This window comes from Anolis sagrei, chromosome 1 (assembly GCF_037176765.1).
Source record: "Anolis sagrei isolate rAnoSag1 chromosome 1, rAnoSag1.mat, whole genome shotgun sequence".
In the NCBI taxonomy this organism is placed as follows: domain Eukaryota; kingdom Metazoa; phylum Chordata; class Lepidosauria; order Squamata; family Dactyloidae; genus Anolis; species Anolis sagrei.
In genome coordinates this window covers 4,987,031-5,004,231 of record NC_090021.1, presented here as the reverse complement: position 1 = coordinate 5,004,231, position 17,201 = coordinate 4,987,031, and the positions used below count along the sequence as shown (strand labels likewise).

The window sequence follows — 17,201 nt, the reverse complement described above, 5'->3', positions numbered from 1 at the left end:
ACACACTGGTTACATCCCGTATAGACTACTGCAACGCTCTCTACGTGGGGTTGCCTCTGAAGACTGCTCGGAAGCTTCAAATGGTCCAGCGATCGGCAGCCAGGATGCTAACAGGAGCGGCACTCAGGGAGCATACCACTCCTCTGTTGCGCCAGCTCCACTGGCTGCCAGTTTGCTACTGGGCACAATTCAAAGTGCTGGCTTTAGCCTTTAAAGCCCTAAACAGTAGGCTTGTTTGATCGTGTTCGTTAGTTTCTAAAGTCGTTATTAATTCGTATTTAAATAAGCTTACGATCCAATATTGAGCCATGCAGGAATAGTGTGAAGAGTAATTAAGAATCGAAACAATTTTTCCAAATTTTCGTAATTATTTCGACGGCAAAGAAGGAGAGAAAAGGTGCCAGCGTTGCCTTTCCTCCCCATCCTCCTCCTCCTCCTGGAGATATTTTATTATCTTATTACTTATTTTATTATTTTATTTTATTATTTTATTATTATTTTATTATTATTATTATTTTATTTTATTATTTTATTTTATCATTTTATTATTTTATTAATTTTAAGTGATTTTAATTTGTATTTTTACTAACTTAATGTATTTTAATTTCATCCTGAATTTCAGAAGTTCCCCCTGTCCTGTTTGGAGGTGTTTTTAGCGCATTGGGAAATCGCGTCCGCCATTAACGAATCGCTAGGTTCTTGTGGGTTTTTTCGGGCTATAGAGCCATGTTCTAGAGGCATTTCTCCTGACGTTTCGCCTGCATCTATGGCAAGCATCCTCAGAGGTAGTGAGGTCTGTTGGAATTAGGACAATGGGTTTGTATATCTGTGGAATGGCTGGGGTGGGGCAAGGAGCTCTTCTCTGCTGGAACTAGGTGTGAATGTTTCAACATCACCTTTATTAGCATTTGAAGGCCTGCCTGAGCCTGGGGAAATCTCTTGCTGGGAGGTGTTAATCTGTGCCTGGTTGTTTCCTCTCTGTTGTTTTACTGTTGTAATTTTAGAGTTTTTTAATACTGGTAGCCAGATTTTGTTCATTTTCATGGTCTCTTCCTTTCTGTTGAAATTGTCCACATGCTTGTGGATTTCAATGGCTTCTCTGTGTAGTCTGACATGGTGGTTGTGAGAGTGGTCGAGCATTTCCGTGTTCTCCAATAATGTGCTGTGTCCAGGCTGGTTCATCAGGTGCTCTGCTATGGCTGACTTCTCTGGTTGAAGGAGTCTGCAGTGCCTTTCATGTTCCTTGAACATGGCTCTATAGCCCGAAAAAACCCACAAGAACCTAGTGATTCCAGCCATGAAAGCCTTCGACAATACATTAACAAATCGATTCGTAATTAACGAGATTTTATAAATTTCGAAATTTCGAAATCTTAAATTTCGGAAGTCCTCAGAAATTCGAAACGCTGGCGCCCCCTGGAAACAAAGTGAGTTTAGAACCAATTTTTTTCTTGATCAAACAAGCCTACTAAACAGTTCTGGCCCGACCTATCTGTCCGAACGCATCTCCTCCTATGAACCAGTTAGGACGTTAAGATCGTTTGGGGAGGCCCTGCTCTCGGTCCCGCCGGCTTCACAAGCACGCCTGGCGGGGACGAGAGACAGGGCCTTCTCAGTAGTGGCCTCCCGGCTGTGGAACGCCCTTCCTACAGACATTAATTCAGTCCCCTCCATATTGACATTCAGGAAGGAGGACCTGGCTCTTTGATCAGGCGTTCAACTAAGCAGTGCAATTGATTGATTTTTGGAATATGGATTAATGGACAACGAGATCGGATGCTGATTCTATTGATGAGACATGATGGATTGTTGTTTTCCTGTATTGTTGTATTGATGTTCTGATGTTAATTAATTGATATTACTGTTTTAAATGATTTATGATTTTGTACTGTGTTGTTGATACTGGTTGTTAACCGCTCTGAGTCGCCTGATGGCTGAGAAGAGTGGTATACAAGTGAAGTAAGTAAGTAAATAAATAAATATTTAATCATAGGTGAACTGTAAATCCCAGCAACGACAACTCCCAAATATCAAGGTCTATTTCCCCAAACTCCACCAGTGTTCACATTTCGGCATATGGAATATTCATGCCAAGTTTGATCCAGAACCATTATTGTTTGTGTCCATAGTGGTCTCTGGGTGTAGGTGAACTACAACTCCCAAACTCAAGGTCAATACCCACCAAACGTTTCTAGTGTTTTCCGTTGGTCATGGGAGTTCGGTGTGCCAAGGTTGGTTCAATTCCATTGTTGGTGGAGTTCAGAATGCTCTTTGATTGTAGGTGAACTATAAATCCCAGCAACTACAACTCCCAAATGACAAAATCAATCTCTCTGGGTATTTGTGCCAAATGTGAATGAAAATACATCCTGCATATTGGATATTTGCATTAGTATTCATAACACTAGCAAAACTACTGTTATGAAGTAGCAACGAAAATAATTTGATGGTGACCCACCACCACGACATGGGGAACTGTATCCAGGGGTCGCGGCATTAGAAAGGATGAGAAACACTGTGCTAGAGCCAGCCATAGCAGAGCACCTGATGAACCAGCCTGGACACAGCATATTATTTGAGAACACAGAAATGGTGGACCCCACCAACAACCACCATGTCAGTCTACACAGAGAAGCCACTGAAATCCACAAGAAGCAGGTGGACAATTTCAACAGAAAGGAAGAGACCATGAAAATGAACAAAATCTGGCTACCAGGATAAAAACTCTAAATTTACAACAGCAAAACAACAGAGAGGAAACAACCAGGCACATCTTAACACCTCCCAGCAAGAGATTTTCCCAGGCTCAGGCAGGCCTTCAAATGCTAATGAAGGTGGTCAGTTGAAACATTCACACCTAGCTCCAGCAGGGAAGAGCCCCTTGCCCCACCCCAGCCATTCCACAGATATATAAACCCATTGTCCTAATTCCAACAGACCTCACACCTCTGAGGATGCTTGCCATAGATGCAGGCGAAACGTCAGGAGAGAATGCCTCTAGAACAGTGTTTCTCAACCTGGGGGTTGGGACCCCTGAGGGGGTCGTGAGGGGGTGTCAAAGGGGTCGCCAAAGACCACCAGAAAACATTTTTTTTTGTGCTGGTCATTGGGATTCTGGATGAGAAGTTTGACCCAATTCTATTGTTGGTCGAGTTCAGAATGCTCTTTGATTGTAGGTGAACTATAAATCCCAACAAATACAACTCCCAAATGTCAAGATCTATTTTCCCAAGACTCCATCAGTGTTCACATTTGGGCATATTGAGTATTGGTGCCAAGTTTGGTCTAGATCCATCATTGCATGAATCCACAGCACTCCTCTGGATATAGGTGAACTACAACTCCCAAACTCGAGGTCAATGCTCACCAAACCCTTTCAGTGTTTTCTGTTGTCATGGGAGTTCTGTGTGCCAAGTTCAGTTTAAATCCAGCGCTGGTGAAGTTCAGAATGCTCTTTGATTATAAGTGAACTATAAATCCCAGCAACTACAACTCCCAAATTACAAAATCAGTCCTCCCCCCAACCCCACTAGCTTTTACATTTGGGCATATTGGGTATTTGTGCTCAATTTAGTCCAGTGAATGAAAATCCATCCTGCATATCGGATATTTACATTATGATTTATAACAGTAGTATACTGACAGGTATCAAGTAGCAACGAAAACAATATTATAGTTGGGGGTCACCACAACATAGGGAACTGCAAATATCAAAATCAACACCCAAATATCAAAATCAATCCCCCTTCCCAACGCCACCGGTATTCAAATTTAGGCATATTGAGTATTTGTGTCAAATTTGGTCCAGTGAATGAGAATACACCCTGCATATCAAATATTTACAATTCATAATAGTAGTTCTGAAGTACTAATAATTTTAATGATTGGGGGTCACCACAACATGAGGAACTGTATTACGGGGTCACGGCCTTAGGAAGATTGAGAACCACTGCTCTAGAACATGGCTCTATAGCCCGAAAAAACCCACAAGAACCTACTGAGCTAGAGCCTCACAATGGACAGCAGATGGCAGCACCTTCCCTGCAGCCAAGACAGCCTGGCAGCCCTCGAGGAGGAAGGAAGGAGAGAAGCCCAGAGTGGGAGGGGCGCCAAGGCCATCTAGCCCCGCCCCCTTTGGCCGCGCAGGCCCCTCCCCTTTTTGTAAGCCCCGTAGCCACGCCCCTTTGCGTCATAGAGGCGCGTCGACACACAGGCCACGCCCCCTTCTCCTTTTCCGCCGCCATTTTTGCGAGGAAGACAACAAGGAAGGAAGGAGAAGGAGGAGGAGAAGGAGGAGAAGGAGAAGGAGAAGGAGAAGGAGAAGGTGAGGAGTTTGGACCGAGCCCCCCCCCCCTCTCTCTCTCTTTCTCGTTCCTTTCCCTCCTTCTCTGTTTTCCAACGGGGGCTCATTTCGGGACGAAGGGAAGAGAGAGGGAGGCCTTCCTTCCTTCCTTTCCCAACTCATCCGCGGCCTCCTCCTCCTCTTTCCTGAGGGATTCCTTCCTTCCTCCCTGGAGGCCAGGCCCAGAAAGAGAGAGAGAGGGAGACATCCGGGCCCTTCTGGAGTGAGTCTCCTCGCAGAGCCTTGTGTTTATATCTCTGTTCTGTGCCTTTTAATCTGTATTTGGAAGGAACAAGACGCAATCCCAAGCTGCTCTCTCTGCCCACTCCTCACACCCAAGATGCCCTCCCTGCCCAATCCCCACTCCCGAGCTGCCCTCCCTCCCTACCCACTCTCAGGGGGCCGTCCCTGCCCACTCCCCACACCCAACCCGCACTCCCAAGATGCCTTCCCTGCCCACTCCTCACACCCAAGGCACCCTCTCTGCCACACCCAAGGCCTCACCCATCCCACTCCTCACCCCCAAACTGCCCTTCCTGCCCACTCCCCACACCCAAGCCCCCCCTCCTCATACCCAGCCCCCTCCCCAATTCCGAGCACAATTCAAAGTGCTGGTTTTGACCTACAAAACCCTGTACGGTTACGGCCCAGTGTATCTGTCCAAACGGATCTCCCTCTACGTCCCATCTCGAAATTTGAGATCGTCTGGGGAGGCCCTGCTCTCGACCCCGCCACTATCACAAGTGAGGTTGGCGGGGGCGAGGAGCAGGGCCTTCTCAGTGGTGGCCCCCTCACCTGTGGAACTCACTCCCCGGGGAGATTAGATCGGCGACTTCCCTTTTGGCGTTCAGGAAAAAATTGAAGACCTGGATATGGGACCAAGCTTTTGGACATTCTGGCAGCTAAGGAAAGATCTGACGATAAACAAGAGCGAACGGAATGGAATGGATAAACGGACTCTGAACACTGAGCATGAGATTGTTTTGCTATTTTACTATGTATTAATGTTTTAACTTGTTAATTGTTTAAATTGCTTTTATGTATTGTTTGTTTATTAATTTAGGCATCAAATTGTGCCTTCGTTTGTAAGCCGCCCTGAGTCCCCCCTCGGGGGGGGGGGGAGAAGGGCGGGGTAGAAGTAATTGAAATAATAAATAAATACCCAGCCCCCTCCCTTCCTTTCCCACTCCCCACCCTCAAGCTGCCCTCCCTTCCCACTACCATACCCAAGGGAACTCGATGCCCACTCCTCATACCCAAGCCACACTCCCAAGATGACTACCCTGCCCACACCCAACCCGCCCCCCTCCTCCCCCCCATGCCCAAGGTGGCCTCTCTGCCCACACCCATGCCAGATTCCCAAGCTGCTCTCTGCCCACACTCAAGGTGCCCCCCCCACCCGCACACAAGCTACATTCCCAAGCTGCCCTTCCTGCCCACTCCCCACACCCAAGGCACCCTCTCTGCCCACTTCACCACACCCAAGGCTTCACCCATCCCACTCCTCACCCCCAAACTGCCCTTCTTGCCCACTCCCCACACCCAAGCCCCCCCTCCCCACTCCTCATACCCAGCCCCCTCCCTTCCTTTTCCACCCCCCACCCTCAAGCTGCCCTCCCTTCCCACTTATCATACCCAAGGGAACTCGATGGCCACTCCTCACACCCAAGCCACACTCCCAAGGTGCCCTCCCTGTCCACAACCAAGCCTCCCTCCTTCCCCCCCCCCCCATGCCCAAGGTGGCCTCCCTGCCCACACCCATGTCAGATTCCCAAGCTGCTCTCTGCCCACACTCAAGGCGCCCCCCCGCCCACTCACACACAAGCTGCATTCCCATGCTGCCCTTCCTGCCCACTCCCCACTCGCAATTAGTTCACAAGGCACCCTCTCTGCCCACTTCGCCACACCCAAGGCCTCATCCATCCCACTCCTAACCCCCAAACTGCCCTTCCTGCCCACTCCTCATATCCAGCCCCCTCCCCATGGCCACCTCATCTTTCTGTTCATAGAATTCTTTGTCCCACCACATCCCCAAGCTTCTCTCCCTGCTCACTCCCCAAAACCAAGGCGCCTTCCCTGCCCACACCCAAGCTGCCCTCCCTACCCGCTCCTCACACCCAAGCTGCCCGCCCTCCCTACCCACTCTCAGGGGGCCTTCCCTGCCCACTCCCCACACCCAACCCGCCCTCCCAAGATGCCTTCCCTGCCCACACGCACGCCACCCTCCCTCCTTCCCCCCATGCCCAAGGTGGCCTCCCTGCCCACACGCAAGGTGCCCTCCCCCCCACCCGCACACAAGCTTGCCCGCACCCAAGCCACCCTCCCTCCCCCCCATGCCCAAGGTGGCCTCTCTGCCCACTTCGCCACACCCAAGCCCCTCTTCCCACTCCTCATATCCAGCCGCCTCCCCATGGCCATCTCATCTTTCTGTTCATAGAATTCTTTGTCCCACCACATCCCCAAGCTTCTCTCCCTGCCCACTTCCCAAAACCAAGTCGCCCTCCCTACCCGCTCCTCACACCAAAACCGCCCTCCTTGTACCCAAGCTGCCCTCCCTGCTCATTTCCCCCATACACACTGCATTCCCATGCTGCCCTTCTTGCCCACTCCCCACACCTAAAGCACCCTCTCTGCCCACTTCGCCACACCCAAGGCCTCACCCATCCCACTCCTCACACCCAAACTGCACTTCCTGCCCACTCCCCACACCCAAGTCCCCTCCCCTCTCCTCATACCCAGCCCCCTCCCTTCCTTTCCCACCCTCCACCCTCAAGCTGCCCTCCCTTCCCACTTACCATACCCAAGGGAACTCGATGCCCACTCCTCACACCCAAGCCACACTCCCAAGGTGCCCTCCCTGTCCACAACCAAGCCACACTCCCTGCCCAGACCCGTGGGCCCTCCCTGCTCAATCCCCACACACAAGCTGCATTCCCAAACTGCCCCCCCCCTGCCCACACCCAAGCCCCCTCTTTCCCACTCCTCATACCCAGCCCCCTCCCCATGGCCACCTCATCTTTCTATTCATAGAATTCTTTGTCCCACCCCATTCCCAAGCTTCTCTCCCTGCCCACTCCCCAAAACCAAGCTGCCCTCCCTACCCGCTCCTCACACCCAAGCTGCCCGCCCTCCCTCCCTGCCCACTCTCAGGGGGCCTTCCCTGCCTACTCCCCACACCCAACCCGCACTCCCAAGATGCCTTCCCTACCCACACCCACGCCACCTTCCCTCCTCCCCCATGCCCAAGGTGGCCTCCCTGCCCACTCCCCAGACCCATGCCGGATTCCCAAGCTGCTCTCTGCCCACAATCAAGGTGCCCCCCCTCTCCCGCACACAAGCTGCATTCCCATGCTGCCCTTCTTGTCCACACCCCACACCCAAGGCACCCTCTCTGCCCACTTCACCACACCGAAGGCCTCACCCATCCCACTCCTCATCCCCAAACTGCCCTTCCTGCCCATTCCCCACACCCAAGCCCCCCCTCCCCACTCCTCATACCCAGCCCCCTCCCTTCCTTTCCCACTCCCCACCCTCAAGCTGCCCTCCCTTCCCACTTACCATACCCAAGGGAACTCGATGCCCACTCCTCACACCCAAGCCACACTCCCAAGGTGCCCTCCCTGTCCACACCCAACCCGCCCCCCTCCTCCCCCCCATGCCCAAGGTGGCCTCCCTGCCCACACCCATGCCAGATTCCCAAGCTGCTCTCTGCCCACACTCAAGGTGCCCCCCCCCCGCCCGCACACAAGCTGCATTCCCATGCTGCCCTTCTTGCCCACTCCCCACACCCAAGGCACCCTCTCTGCCCACTTCACCACACCGAAGGCCTCACCCATCCCACTCCTCACCCCCAAACTGCCCTTCCTTCCCATTCCCCACACCCAAGCCCCCCCTCCCCACTCCTCGTACCCAGCCCCCTCCCTTCCTTTCCCACTCCCCACCCTCAAGCTGCCCTCCCTTCCCACTTACCATACCCAAGGAAACTCGATGCCCACTCCTCACACTGAAGCCATATTCCCAAGATGCCTTCTTTACCCACACCCAAGCCGCCCTCCATCCTCCCCCATGCTCAAGGTGGCCTCCCTGCCCACTCCCCACACCCAAGGCACCCTCTCTGCCCACTTCGCCAAACCCAAGGCCTCACCCATCCCATTCCTCACCCCCAAACCGCCCTTCCTGCCCACTCCCCACATCCAAGCCCCCCTCCCCACTCCTCATACCCAGCCCCCTCCCTTCTTTCCCACTCCCCACCCTCAAGCTGCCCTCCCTTCCCACTTACCATACCCAAGGGAACTCGATGCCCACTCCTCACACCCAAGCCACACTCCCAAGGTGCCCTCCCTGTCCACAACCAAGCCGCACTCCCTGCCCAGACCCGTGGGCCCTCCCTGCTCAACCCCCACACACAAGCTGCATTCCCAAACTGCCCTTCCTGCCCACTCCCCACACCCAAGCCCCCCCTTCCCACTCCTCTTATCCAGCCCCCTCCCCATGGCCACCCCATCTTTCCATTCATAGAATTCTTTGTCCCAATGTTAAAAACAGGGCTGTGGTGTTTTCTGGGAAATTCTGGTTAATGAGTATGATGGTGTCTGCTGCGGGGCCCTTGGTGAATACAGACACACATCCAAGCTGGTTGTCATTTGTGTTGTGTTTGAGATTGCTGATTTTTTTCTGCATAGGGCTCACTACACACTACATTCAGTGGGCTGAGTCCTTAATGTTGTGTGTAGTGAGCCCAATTCAGGTTTGTAGTTGTGTGGCCAGACATTTTGCCAAAATATATCTGGGGGATCCGATGGCACTCACTATGAGTCTGACTGGAGTGGAGTTCTTGTGGATTTTTGGAAGTCCATAAAGTCTAGAAGGCAGGGCTTCCGATTTGTGTAAGATATTTTTATCATTGCAATTGGCTGGCCAAAGTGCTCATTCTAATTCCATGAAGTCACTTCAAGAGTCTTGCTCTGCTGTTAAGATTAATGAAGGCGTTCTTGTTCAAAGTGTTTGTTTTTCCTGCCAATTTTATTGGTTGGGTCCTGAAGATGCCAGCCATAGATGCAGGCAAAATGTTAGGAGAGAATGCTGCTGGAACATGGCCATAAAGCCTTTGACAATATACGGGACTATTGTATCAGTACTGTTTGTTTTTCAATTTTTGCACCCGTTGTCATTACTTGCCTTTCAATTTGCTGGATTCAACTTTGAAAAATTCATAAGGATTAATTAGTCCGTCAAAATAAAGTCAAGGTGCCACTCCCTCAGCCTCCTAGGCGGAGAACTTTGGCTTTGGATACTCACCCTGCCTTCCTTATTTTCTTCTTCCTCCCTTCCCTTCCCCTCATAGCTTTCCCCCTTTCATTTCCCTTCCTTACTTCCATCTATTTACTTCTTTTTCACTCCCTCTCTCCCTCCGTTTTCCTTTCTTTCCCTTCCTTTTCTCCTTCCTTCCTTCCTTCCTTCCTTCCTTCCTTCCTTCCTTCCTTCCTTCCTTCCCCTCTTTGCTTCTCCTCATACACACGTCACTTTTCTTTCCCAGTGACGTCACAGAGGGCCACTTCACCTGGCAATAGTCTTTGTGTCACAAATGTCATGATTTTCCTGCTTCTTGGCAGGGGGTTGGACTGGATGGCCCACAAGGTCTCTTCCAACTCTATTATTCTATGAAATGGACAGACATAATATAATTTACATACATAATTTAATTTTTTTAATTTGCTGGAAGAAACATTAATAACCTCAGATATGCAGATGACACCACTCTGATGGCTGAAAGCGAGGAGGAGCTGAGGAGCCTTCTAATCAAGGTGAAAGAAGAAAGCGCAAAAGCTGGGTTGCAGCTAAACATCAAAAAACCAAGATTATGGCAACAAGAATGATTGACAACTGGAAAATAGAGGGAGAAAATGTGGAGGCCGTGACAGACTTTGTATTTCTAGGTGCAAAGATTACTGCAGACGCAGACTGTGGCCAGGAAATCAGAAGACGCTTCCTTCTTGGGAGGAGAGCAATGGCTAGTCTCGATAAAATAGTAAAGAGTAGAGACATCACACTGGCAACAAAGATCCATTGCCTAGTCAAAGCCATGGTCTTCCCTGTAGTAACCTACGGATGTGAGAGCTGGACCTTAGGGAAGGCTGAGCGAAGGAAGATCGATGCTTTTGAGCTGTGGTGTTGGAGGAAAGTGCTGAGAGTGCCTTGGACTGCGAGAAGATCCAACCAGTCCATCCTCCAGGAAATAAAGCCCGACTGCTCATTGGAGGGAAGGAGACTAGAGACAAAGCTGAAGTCCTTTGGCCACATCATGAGGAGACAGCAAAGCCTAGAGAAGACAATTATGCTGGGGAAAGTGGAAGGCAAAAGGAAGAGGGGCCGACCAAGGGCAAGATGGATGGATGGCATCCTTGAAGTGACTGGACTGACCTTGAAGGAGCTGGGGGTGGTGACGGCCGACAGGGAGCTCTGGCGTGGGCTGCTCCATGAGGTCACGAAGAGTCGGAGACGACTGAACGAATGAACAACAAGAATTTAATTTTCATATCTGTAAATATATGCTAGTTTCTGTCCCATGTACAAAGAAACCTACAACCCGTTTTCAGCCAGTTGCCACTGCAAGAAGTTGACTGTTAGATATGGGTGGTCCTGGTGGGGGATGTTGGGAGCGACAGTCCAAAAAGGCTCCTTTCCCCCATTGCTTTGGAAGTTCTGGCCTGCAGCATTTGGGGCAAAGGGACAAAAGCCAGATCCTCCCAGTTTCCTATTGACTTATGAGATTTGTAAGGTTTGTCTTAGGCTAGAAGCAACCTGGGGCTCCTTGGTGGCCTCCCATCCAAGTCCGAGCCAGGGCTAGCCCCGCTTACACAGGATCTGTTTCCTTTAGGGAACTGAGGTCAGGTAGCCAGAATATATTGTTTGTTTTTGTTATTGGTATTGTGGCTAGTAGTAGTAGTAGTGCCAAAAGAGGGTAGTGGTGATGCCACTATTATTGTTACCATCATTGTCAGTACTATTGTCTATTTATTTTATTTGTCGTGTCAGGGCAACCAGTCAATTGTATTACATTTGTAACAGAACAAAACAAACAAACAGACAAAACACAAAATTTGCAAGTTTGGTAGTTGATTAAATGTCCTTTGACCAGTATCTGGCCAGTTGGAGTGCCTCTGGTGTTGCTGCAAGAAGGTTGTCTATTAATGTTATTACTGTTTTGCTGTCACCACTACTCTTACTATAAATAATAGATTATTCATCATGTCAGTATGGCCCCTTCTACACTGTCATATAAAATCCAGATTATCTGCTTTGGACTGGATTATATGGCAGAGGCCTGAGATTGGCCTGCTATCCCTCCACTGCCTTTCTGCCTGCTTTGTGCGGGTTTCCTGTCCTGCCTCATCCGCTCCATTCTTCCCAGCTGAGAACAGGCTCCATGGAAGCCTCACCCCCTTTTGAGTGCCATTTCTTCCAGGTAGAAAAGGGGGGGGGCGAGGCCTCCCCCAAAACAGATCTTGCCAATGGCTGCAATGTGCATAGGAATGTGATCATAGTTTTTTTTTAAAAAAAAAACCTATAGTCCGGCCCTCCAGCGGTCTGAGGAACAGTGAACTGCCCCCCCCCCCTGTTTAAAAAGTCTGAGGACTTGTCAGCTCACAGCAGTTGTTCCCAATGAAGACACTGGACTGCACTCTGGTATCAAAGAGAATCTTTACTACTGGATACATGGACATATGAAAAACCGAGATTGACCGGCTGCCACCGGTCGCTCCTTATATACACACCCCTGCAATTGAAAGTCCAATTCTCGCCAAACCAAAACCCCGCACAACATTCCCGCCAACTGTGAGCCGTTGTCTTCCAAAGTCGACAGCTGCAGAGTTCTTATCACTGTCCGACGTCAGGACCCTAGTTTTCAGCGCCAAAACTAAGGGCCTGGAAACTGGATCCTGACAGGACCCCTGTTTTATACCAACTCCTAAGACCACTTGTATTAAGCGCTGCCACTTTTTCTTTGCCCATCATTTTTATACCATATATTGTTAATGTGTGAACTCCATACAGTGCTTCTCATCCCACTTCCCCTTAGTTCTGTTACCCTTATGTCCCTTGTTTGTTCCCCCCTCTTGGCATTGAATGTTTCCCATTTTTGTTATTCCCTGGAAACCGCCCTGAGTCCCCTCCGGGAGAGGGGACAGGTGATAAATATATTATTATTATTATTATTATTATTATTATTATTATTACCATACAACCCCCCTGTCGCGCCAACTCCACTGGCTACCGATCTGCTACCGGGCTCAATTCAAAGTGCTGACGTTGGCCTTTAAAGCCCTAAACGGTTCCGGCCCAAGCTATCTATCTGACCGCATCTCTGCCTATGAACCCACCAGGACCTTGAGATGTTCCGGGGAGGCCCTGCTCTCGATCCCGCCTGCTTCTCAAGCGCGGCTGGCGGGGACGAGGGACAGGGCCTTCTCGGTGGTGGCTCCTTAGCTGTGGAACGCCCTTCCTACAGACATTAGACTAGCACCATCTCTAATGGTATTCCGCAAAAAAGTGAAGACCTGGCTGTTTGAGCAGGCGTTCGAATAATTAGTGCAATGATTGGTTAATGAACACTGGAATGGAACAATGGATGACGAATCTGGAACATGTTTTTGATGATGAGACGACAGTGAATGGATATTGTAGTAACTGTATTAATTGTGTAATGCGTTAGGTTGTTAACTGTTTTTATACTGTAGCACTGAATTTTTGCTGTTCGTATTTGTTGTGAACCGCTGTGAGTCGCCTTCAGGCTGAGAACAGTAAAGTAAAGTAAAATAGATAGATAGATAAATAAATAAATAAATAATGTATTTATATGCCTCATTATCTCCCCGAAGGGAGATAAATATTAGAAGGAGTTCCCCTCTCTTTTCCTTCTATCATTCATTCTTTTTGTTCTCCATCCCTTTTTTCTTTCTGGACTCATTCCCTTCTCGTTTAAGAATCAATTATTGCCTTTGTTAGCATCTGTGTATGTGCTTGAGACCCTGATGTCTGCGTTTCTTGGTATTCCCAGTTTCAACATGACCCATGAAAGGAAAGGGGGAAAAGGTTTGAGGTAAAGAAGGTTTCTGCCTGTCCTCACTGATCTTTTGGTTCTTTCTTCACCAGGGAAATGAAGATTCTATGGAGCCACCTCTTGGATGCAGTAAGGAGACCAATAATATAGGAAGAAGAAGAAATAATCTCAAGGTGATACCCTTGCTGAATTTTTGAGTTCACTTACATATAAAGGGAAATAGTGCCAAGTATCCATATTGCAGTTCAACAACCTTATCACTGTTGACATGGAGGAGAAAGCATTTAAATGCCTGGAGTGCGGAAAGAGTTTTTCTCGAAAGGTTAATCTTCAGCAACATGAAAGGACTCACACTGGGGAGAAGCCGTATGCATGCCTGGAGTGTGGAAAAAGCTTCCCTCATACTTCAAATCTACGTTTGCACCAAAGGACTCACACTGGGGAAAAACCCTATAAATGTCTGGAGTGTGGAAAGAGCTTCACTCAGAGTTCAAGTCTACATTCACATGAACGGACTCACACTGGGGAAAAACCCTATCAATGCCTGGAGTGTGGAAAGAACTTCATTGAAAGCGGACACCTACAACTGCATCAAAGGACTCACACTGGGGAGAAACCCTATAAATGCTTGGAGTGTGGACTGAGCTTCACTCAGAGTTCAAGTCTACATTCACATGAACGGACTCACACTGGGGAGAAACCCTACAAATGCTTGGCGTGTGGACTGAGCTTCATTCAGAGTTCAAATCTACATTCACATCAAAGGACTCACACTGGTGAGAAACCATTTAATTGCTCGAAGTGTGGACAGAGTTTCACTCAGAATGGAAGTCTACGTGTGCATCAAAGGATTCACACTGGGGAGAAACCCTACAAATGCTTGGAGTGTGGACAGAGCTTCATTCGTAGTGCAGATCTGCGTTCGCATCAAAGGACTCACACGGGGGAGAAACCTTTTAAATGCTTGGAGTGTGGACAGAGCTTCACTCAGAGTGGAAATCTACGTGTGCATCAAAGGATTCACTCCAGGGAGAAACCCAATAAATGCTTGGAGGGAGTGTGGACACAGTTTCACTAACAGTGGAGACAGTGCATGTGTCAACAAGAGTAGACATACCTAATTTCTCTCCTAACTACAAGTGCAATTAAATCCTCCAAATGCCCATAAAGGGTCATAAATCTCTCCCTAACTGGGGTCCAGATCAAAAAAGAGGAGGCTGGGCAGTCATGACTGAAGGTGACTGAAGCCATAATTCTCAGAATACAAACAGAAGACCGGGCGATAGTAAGTATGGCTGATAGAACGGGGAAGGGGAAAAGGAGGAGGAGGGAAAAAATGACCAAGATTGTAACTGCATTAGAACATCTTCAATTTATGGAGACAATGACATCTCAAGAATTCATCAATACGGGTTAAAGAAAATTAGTATAAGTTAATATGGAAAAGGTACCTTGCACCAGTAAGAATAGCAAATATAAATAAAAACTACTCAAAAAATTACTGGAGAGGATGCCAAGAATCAGGAACATATATACATATGTGGTGGCAATGTAAATATGCAAATAATTTTGGGGGGAAATTATTTAGAGAAAAAGAGTATATAATGAACATTAAAATAGAAAGAAGTCCTAGTATAGCTTTATTATCATTATATAATAATATACAATTGAAAAAAGAGGATAAAGATGTGATAACAAACTTATTAACAATAGCAAGACTGCTTATAGCAAGGAATTGGAAAAGAGAAATAAATATACAACTAGAAGAGTGGTACAAGGAAGAATGGAAATTGGCAATAAATGATAAGCTGGCATGTATATTAAAAGTTCAAAGAGGTAAATGGAAACGAAATGATTTTGATGAAATATGGAGAAAATTTATTGAAAAAGTATTTTAAAAGAAAGAAGGAAAGTTACCTCCACAAGAAGAACTGAAATTTTGGAAAGATGATATGTAAAAGCTGTGGCTTGGGAGGGGGAGGGGAGCACAGTGGTGAGAGACAGAAAATATGTATAAGCAGAAAAATAACAGTAGATGCCAAAAGTTAAAGTATGATCGATTGTATTGGATAATATGAATCTGCTGTAAAATAAACAATGTATACTCTGGCCCGGCCTAGTTTTATCTTGTTTGATGTACTGTTTATTGCCTGTGGTTTCGTTGTTTTAATATTGCTTTAATTGTTTTAATTTGCTTTAAGTGTATTGTTGTGTTCTGTATTGAGGCCTTGGCTGCATCGAGTCCTTTGGGAGATGCTAGCGGGGTACAAATAAAGTTTAATTAATAATATAAAAAATGTATTGAACTATGATAAAATAAAAAAATATTTTAAAAAAGGAACATGTTAAATTAACCACAGATAGTAAGTATGGCTGATAGAAAGGGGAAGAGTGAGGAGGAGGAGGAAAATATTGAACAAGATTATAACCGCATTGGAATATCTTAAACAGAAGCGGCCCTAGGTAATTTTCAACGGTAAGCAAACAGTATTTTGGTGTCCGTCCCCCCAACCAATCACTGATATATATTTTCTGTTCGTCATGAGAGTTCTGTGTGCTATATTTGGTACAATTCCATCATTGGTGGAGTTCAGAGTGCTCATTGATTTTAGGTGAACTATACATCCCAGTAACTACAACTCGCATATGTCAAGGTCTATTTTCCCCAAAGAGCGCCTCAAGAACGCCCCTGGGCAAAATCAACTATACTGTGAATGCTTACTTTGCGTAACGGGTTGAGCCGCCCCTGATCTTAAATTAAGCATGGAGAGTTTAAGACAGGGAAACAAGCAGAGAAGAGAACAAACTACACAAATTTATAATCGTCTCGGGCTAATAGTAACTAAGGTAGAAGAATGCCAAGAAAATTTCAAAGAGACAGAAGCCGAGATGAGAAGATAAAAAGATGAATTGATGGCTTTGAAAAATGTAAATTGAAAACCCCTTCAAAAAGTTGGTGACCTTGAAGACCGCTCATGAAGAACCAGAAAAGACCAAGGACAAGCCAGCTGGACAAAAAGCACCAAAAGATCTGGAAGCTGCAGAGAGAGGTGAGCTGACAGAGACAGGCTTACCGCAGAAATTATTTGCTATGGGAAATCCAAAAGACATGGAAGAAAAAGAATCTTAAGGAACTTGAAGGACATGGATTTTGATTTGGAAAAAAATAAAAATACTGAGAAGCAATTATGAGATCTTAAATGACAGAAAATAAGAGAGGAGAATAGAAGAATTGAAACAAGATCCAGTATAGAGACATAAGAAGGAAAATCAGAAAATAATGGAAATCAAGGATATGGATAAATTGACATTCTTACTGAAAACAATAAAAAAATGGAAAGGGGATAAAAAGACAGGCTGGATGGTTTTGGAAGACTACCTTAACAAGAATGATAACTAAGAAGATTAACAACAGGCATGTAGCGGGGGGGGGGGGGGGCTTGAGGGGCTTCAGCCCCCCCCCCCCTGAAATTCTCATGATGGTTCGTGAAAAGGCCTTACTGGTGCATTATTTAAACTGTTTTGTTTATTCATATCATGATCTGATCACCATAGTCAATATATCCCATATGCATGGGGGTATTGGGGTAATGATACGAAAGGTTTGCTAGGCTAGACCCTCTTTCACTCAGACTCAGCCCCCCCCCCGAAACTCAGCCCCCCCTGAAACCCCCCCTGAAATTTTTTTGCCCCCCCCCCCGAAACTCAGCCCCCCCCAAAACCCCCCTGAAAAAAAATTAGCCTCCCCCCCCCCCCCCCGAAACGAAATCCTGGCTACGGGCCTGATTAACAATAAAG

General features: G+C 47.6%; 1 protein-coding gene across 1 annotated transcript; it reads left to right on the top strand.

Annotated features, from left to right (window-relative positions):
• The first annotated feature begins 4,536 nt into the window (after positions 1–4,536).
• Positions 4,537–15,512, top strand: LOC132761679 (zinc finger protein ZFP2-like). The gene is made up of 2 exons (XM_067473202.1): positions 4,537–4,565; positions 13,496–15,512. Exon 2 carries the CDS (start codon positions 13,672–13,674, stop codon positions 14,479–14,481), a length of 810 nt encoding a protein of 269 aa, XP_067329303.1. The 5' UTR covers positions 4,537–4,565; positions 13,496–13,671; the 3' UTR covers positions 14,482–15,512.
• The last annotated feature ends 1,689 nt before the right edge of the window (positions 15,513–17,201 follow it).

Bases quoted from the DNA above. Each gene is read 5' to 3' on its own strand.
- LOC132761679 (XM_067473202.1), top strand. From the start codon at position 13,672: ATGGAGGAGAAAGCATTTAAATGCCTGGAGTGCGGAAAGAGTTTTTCT.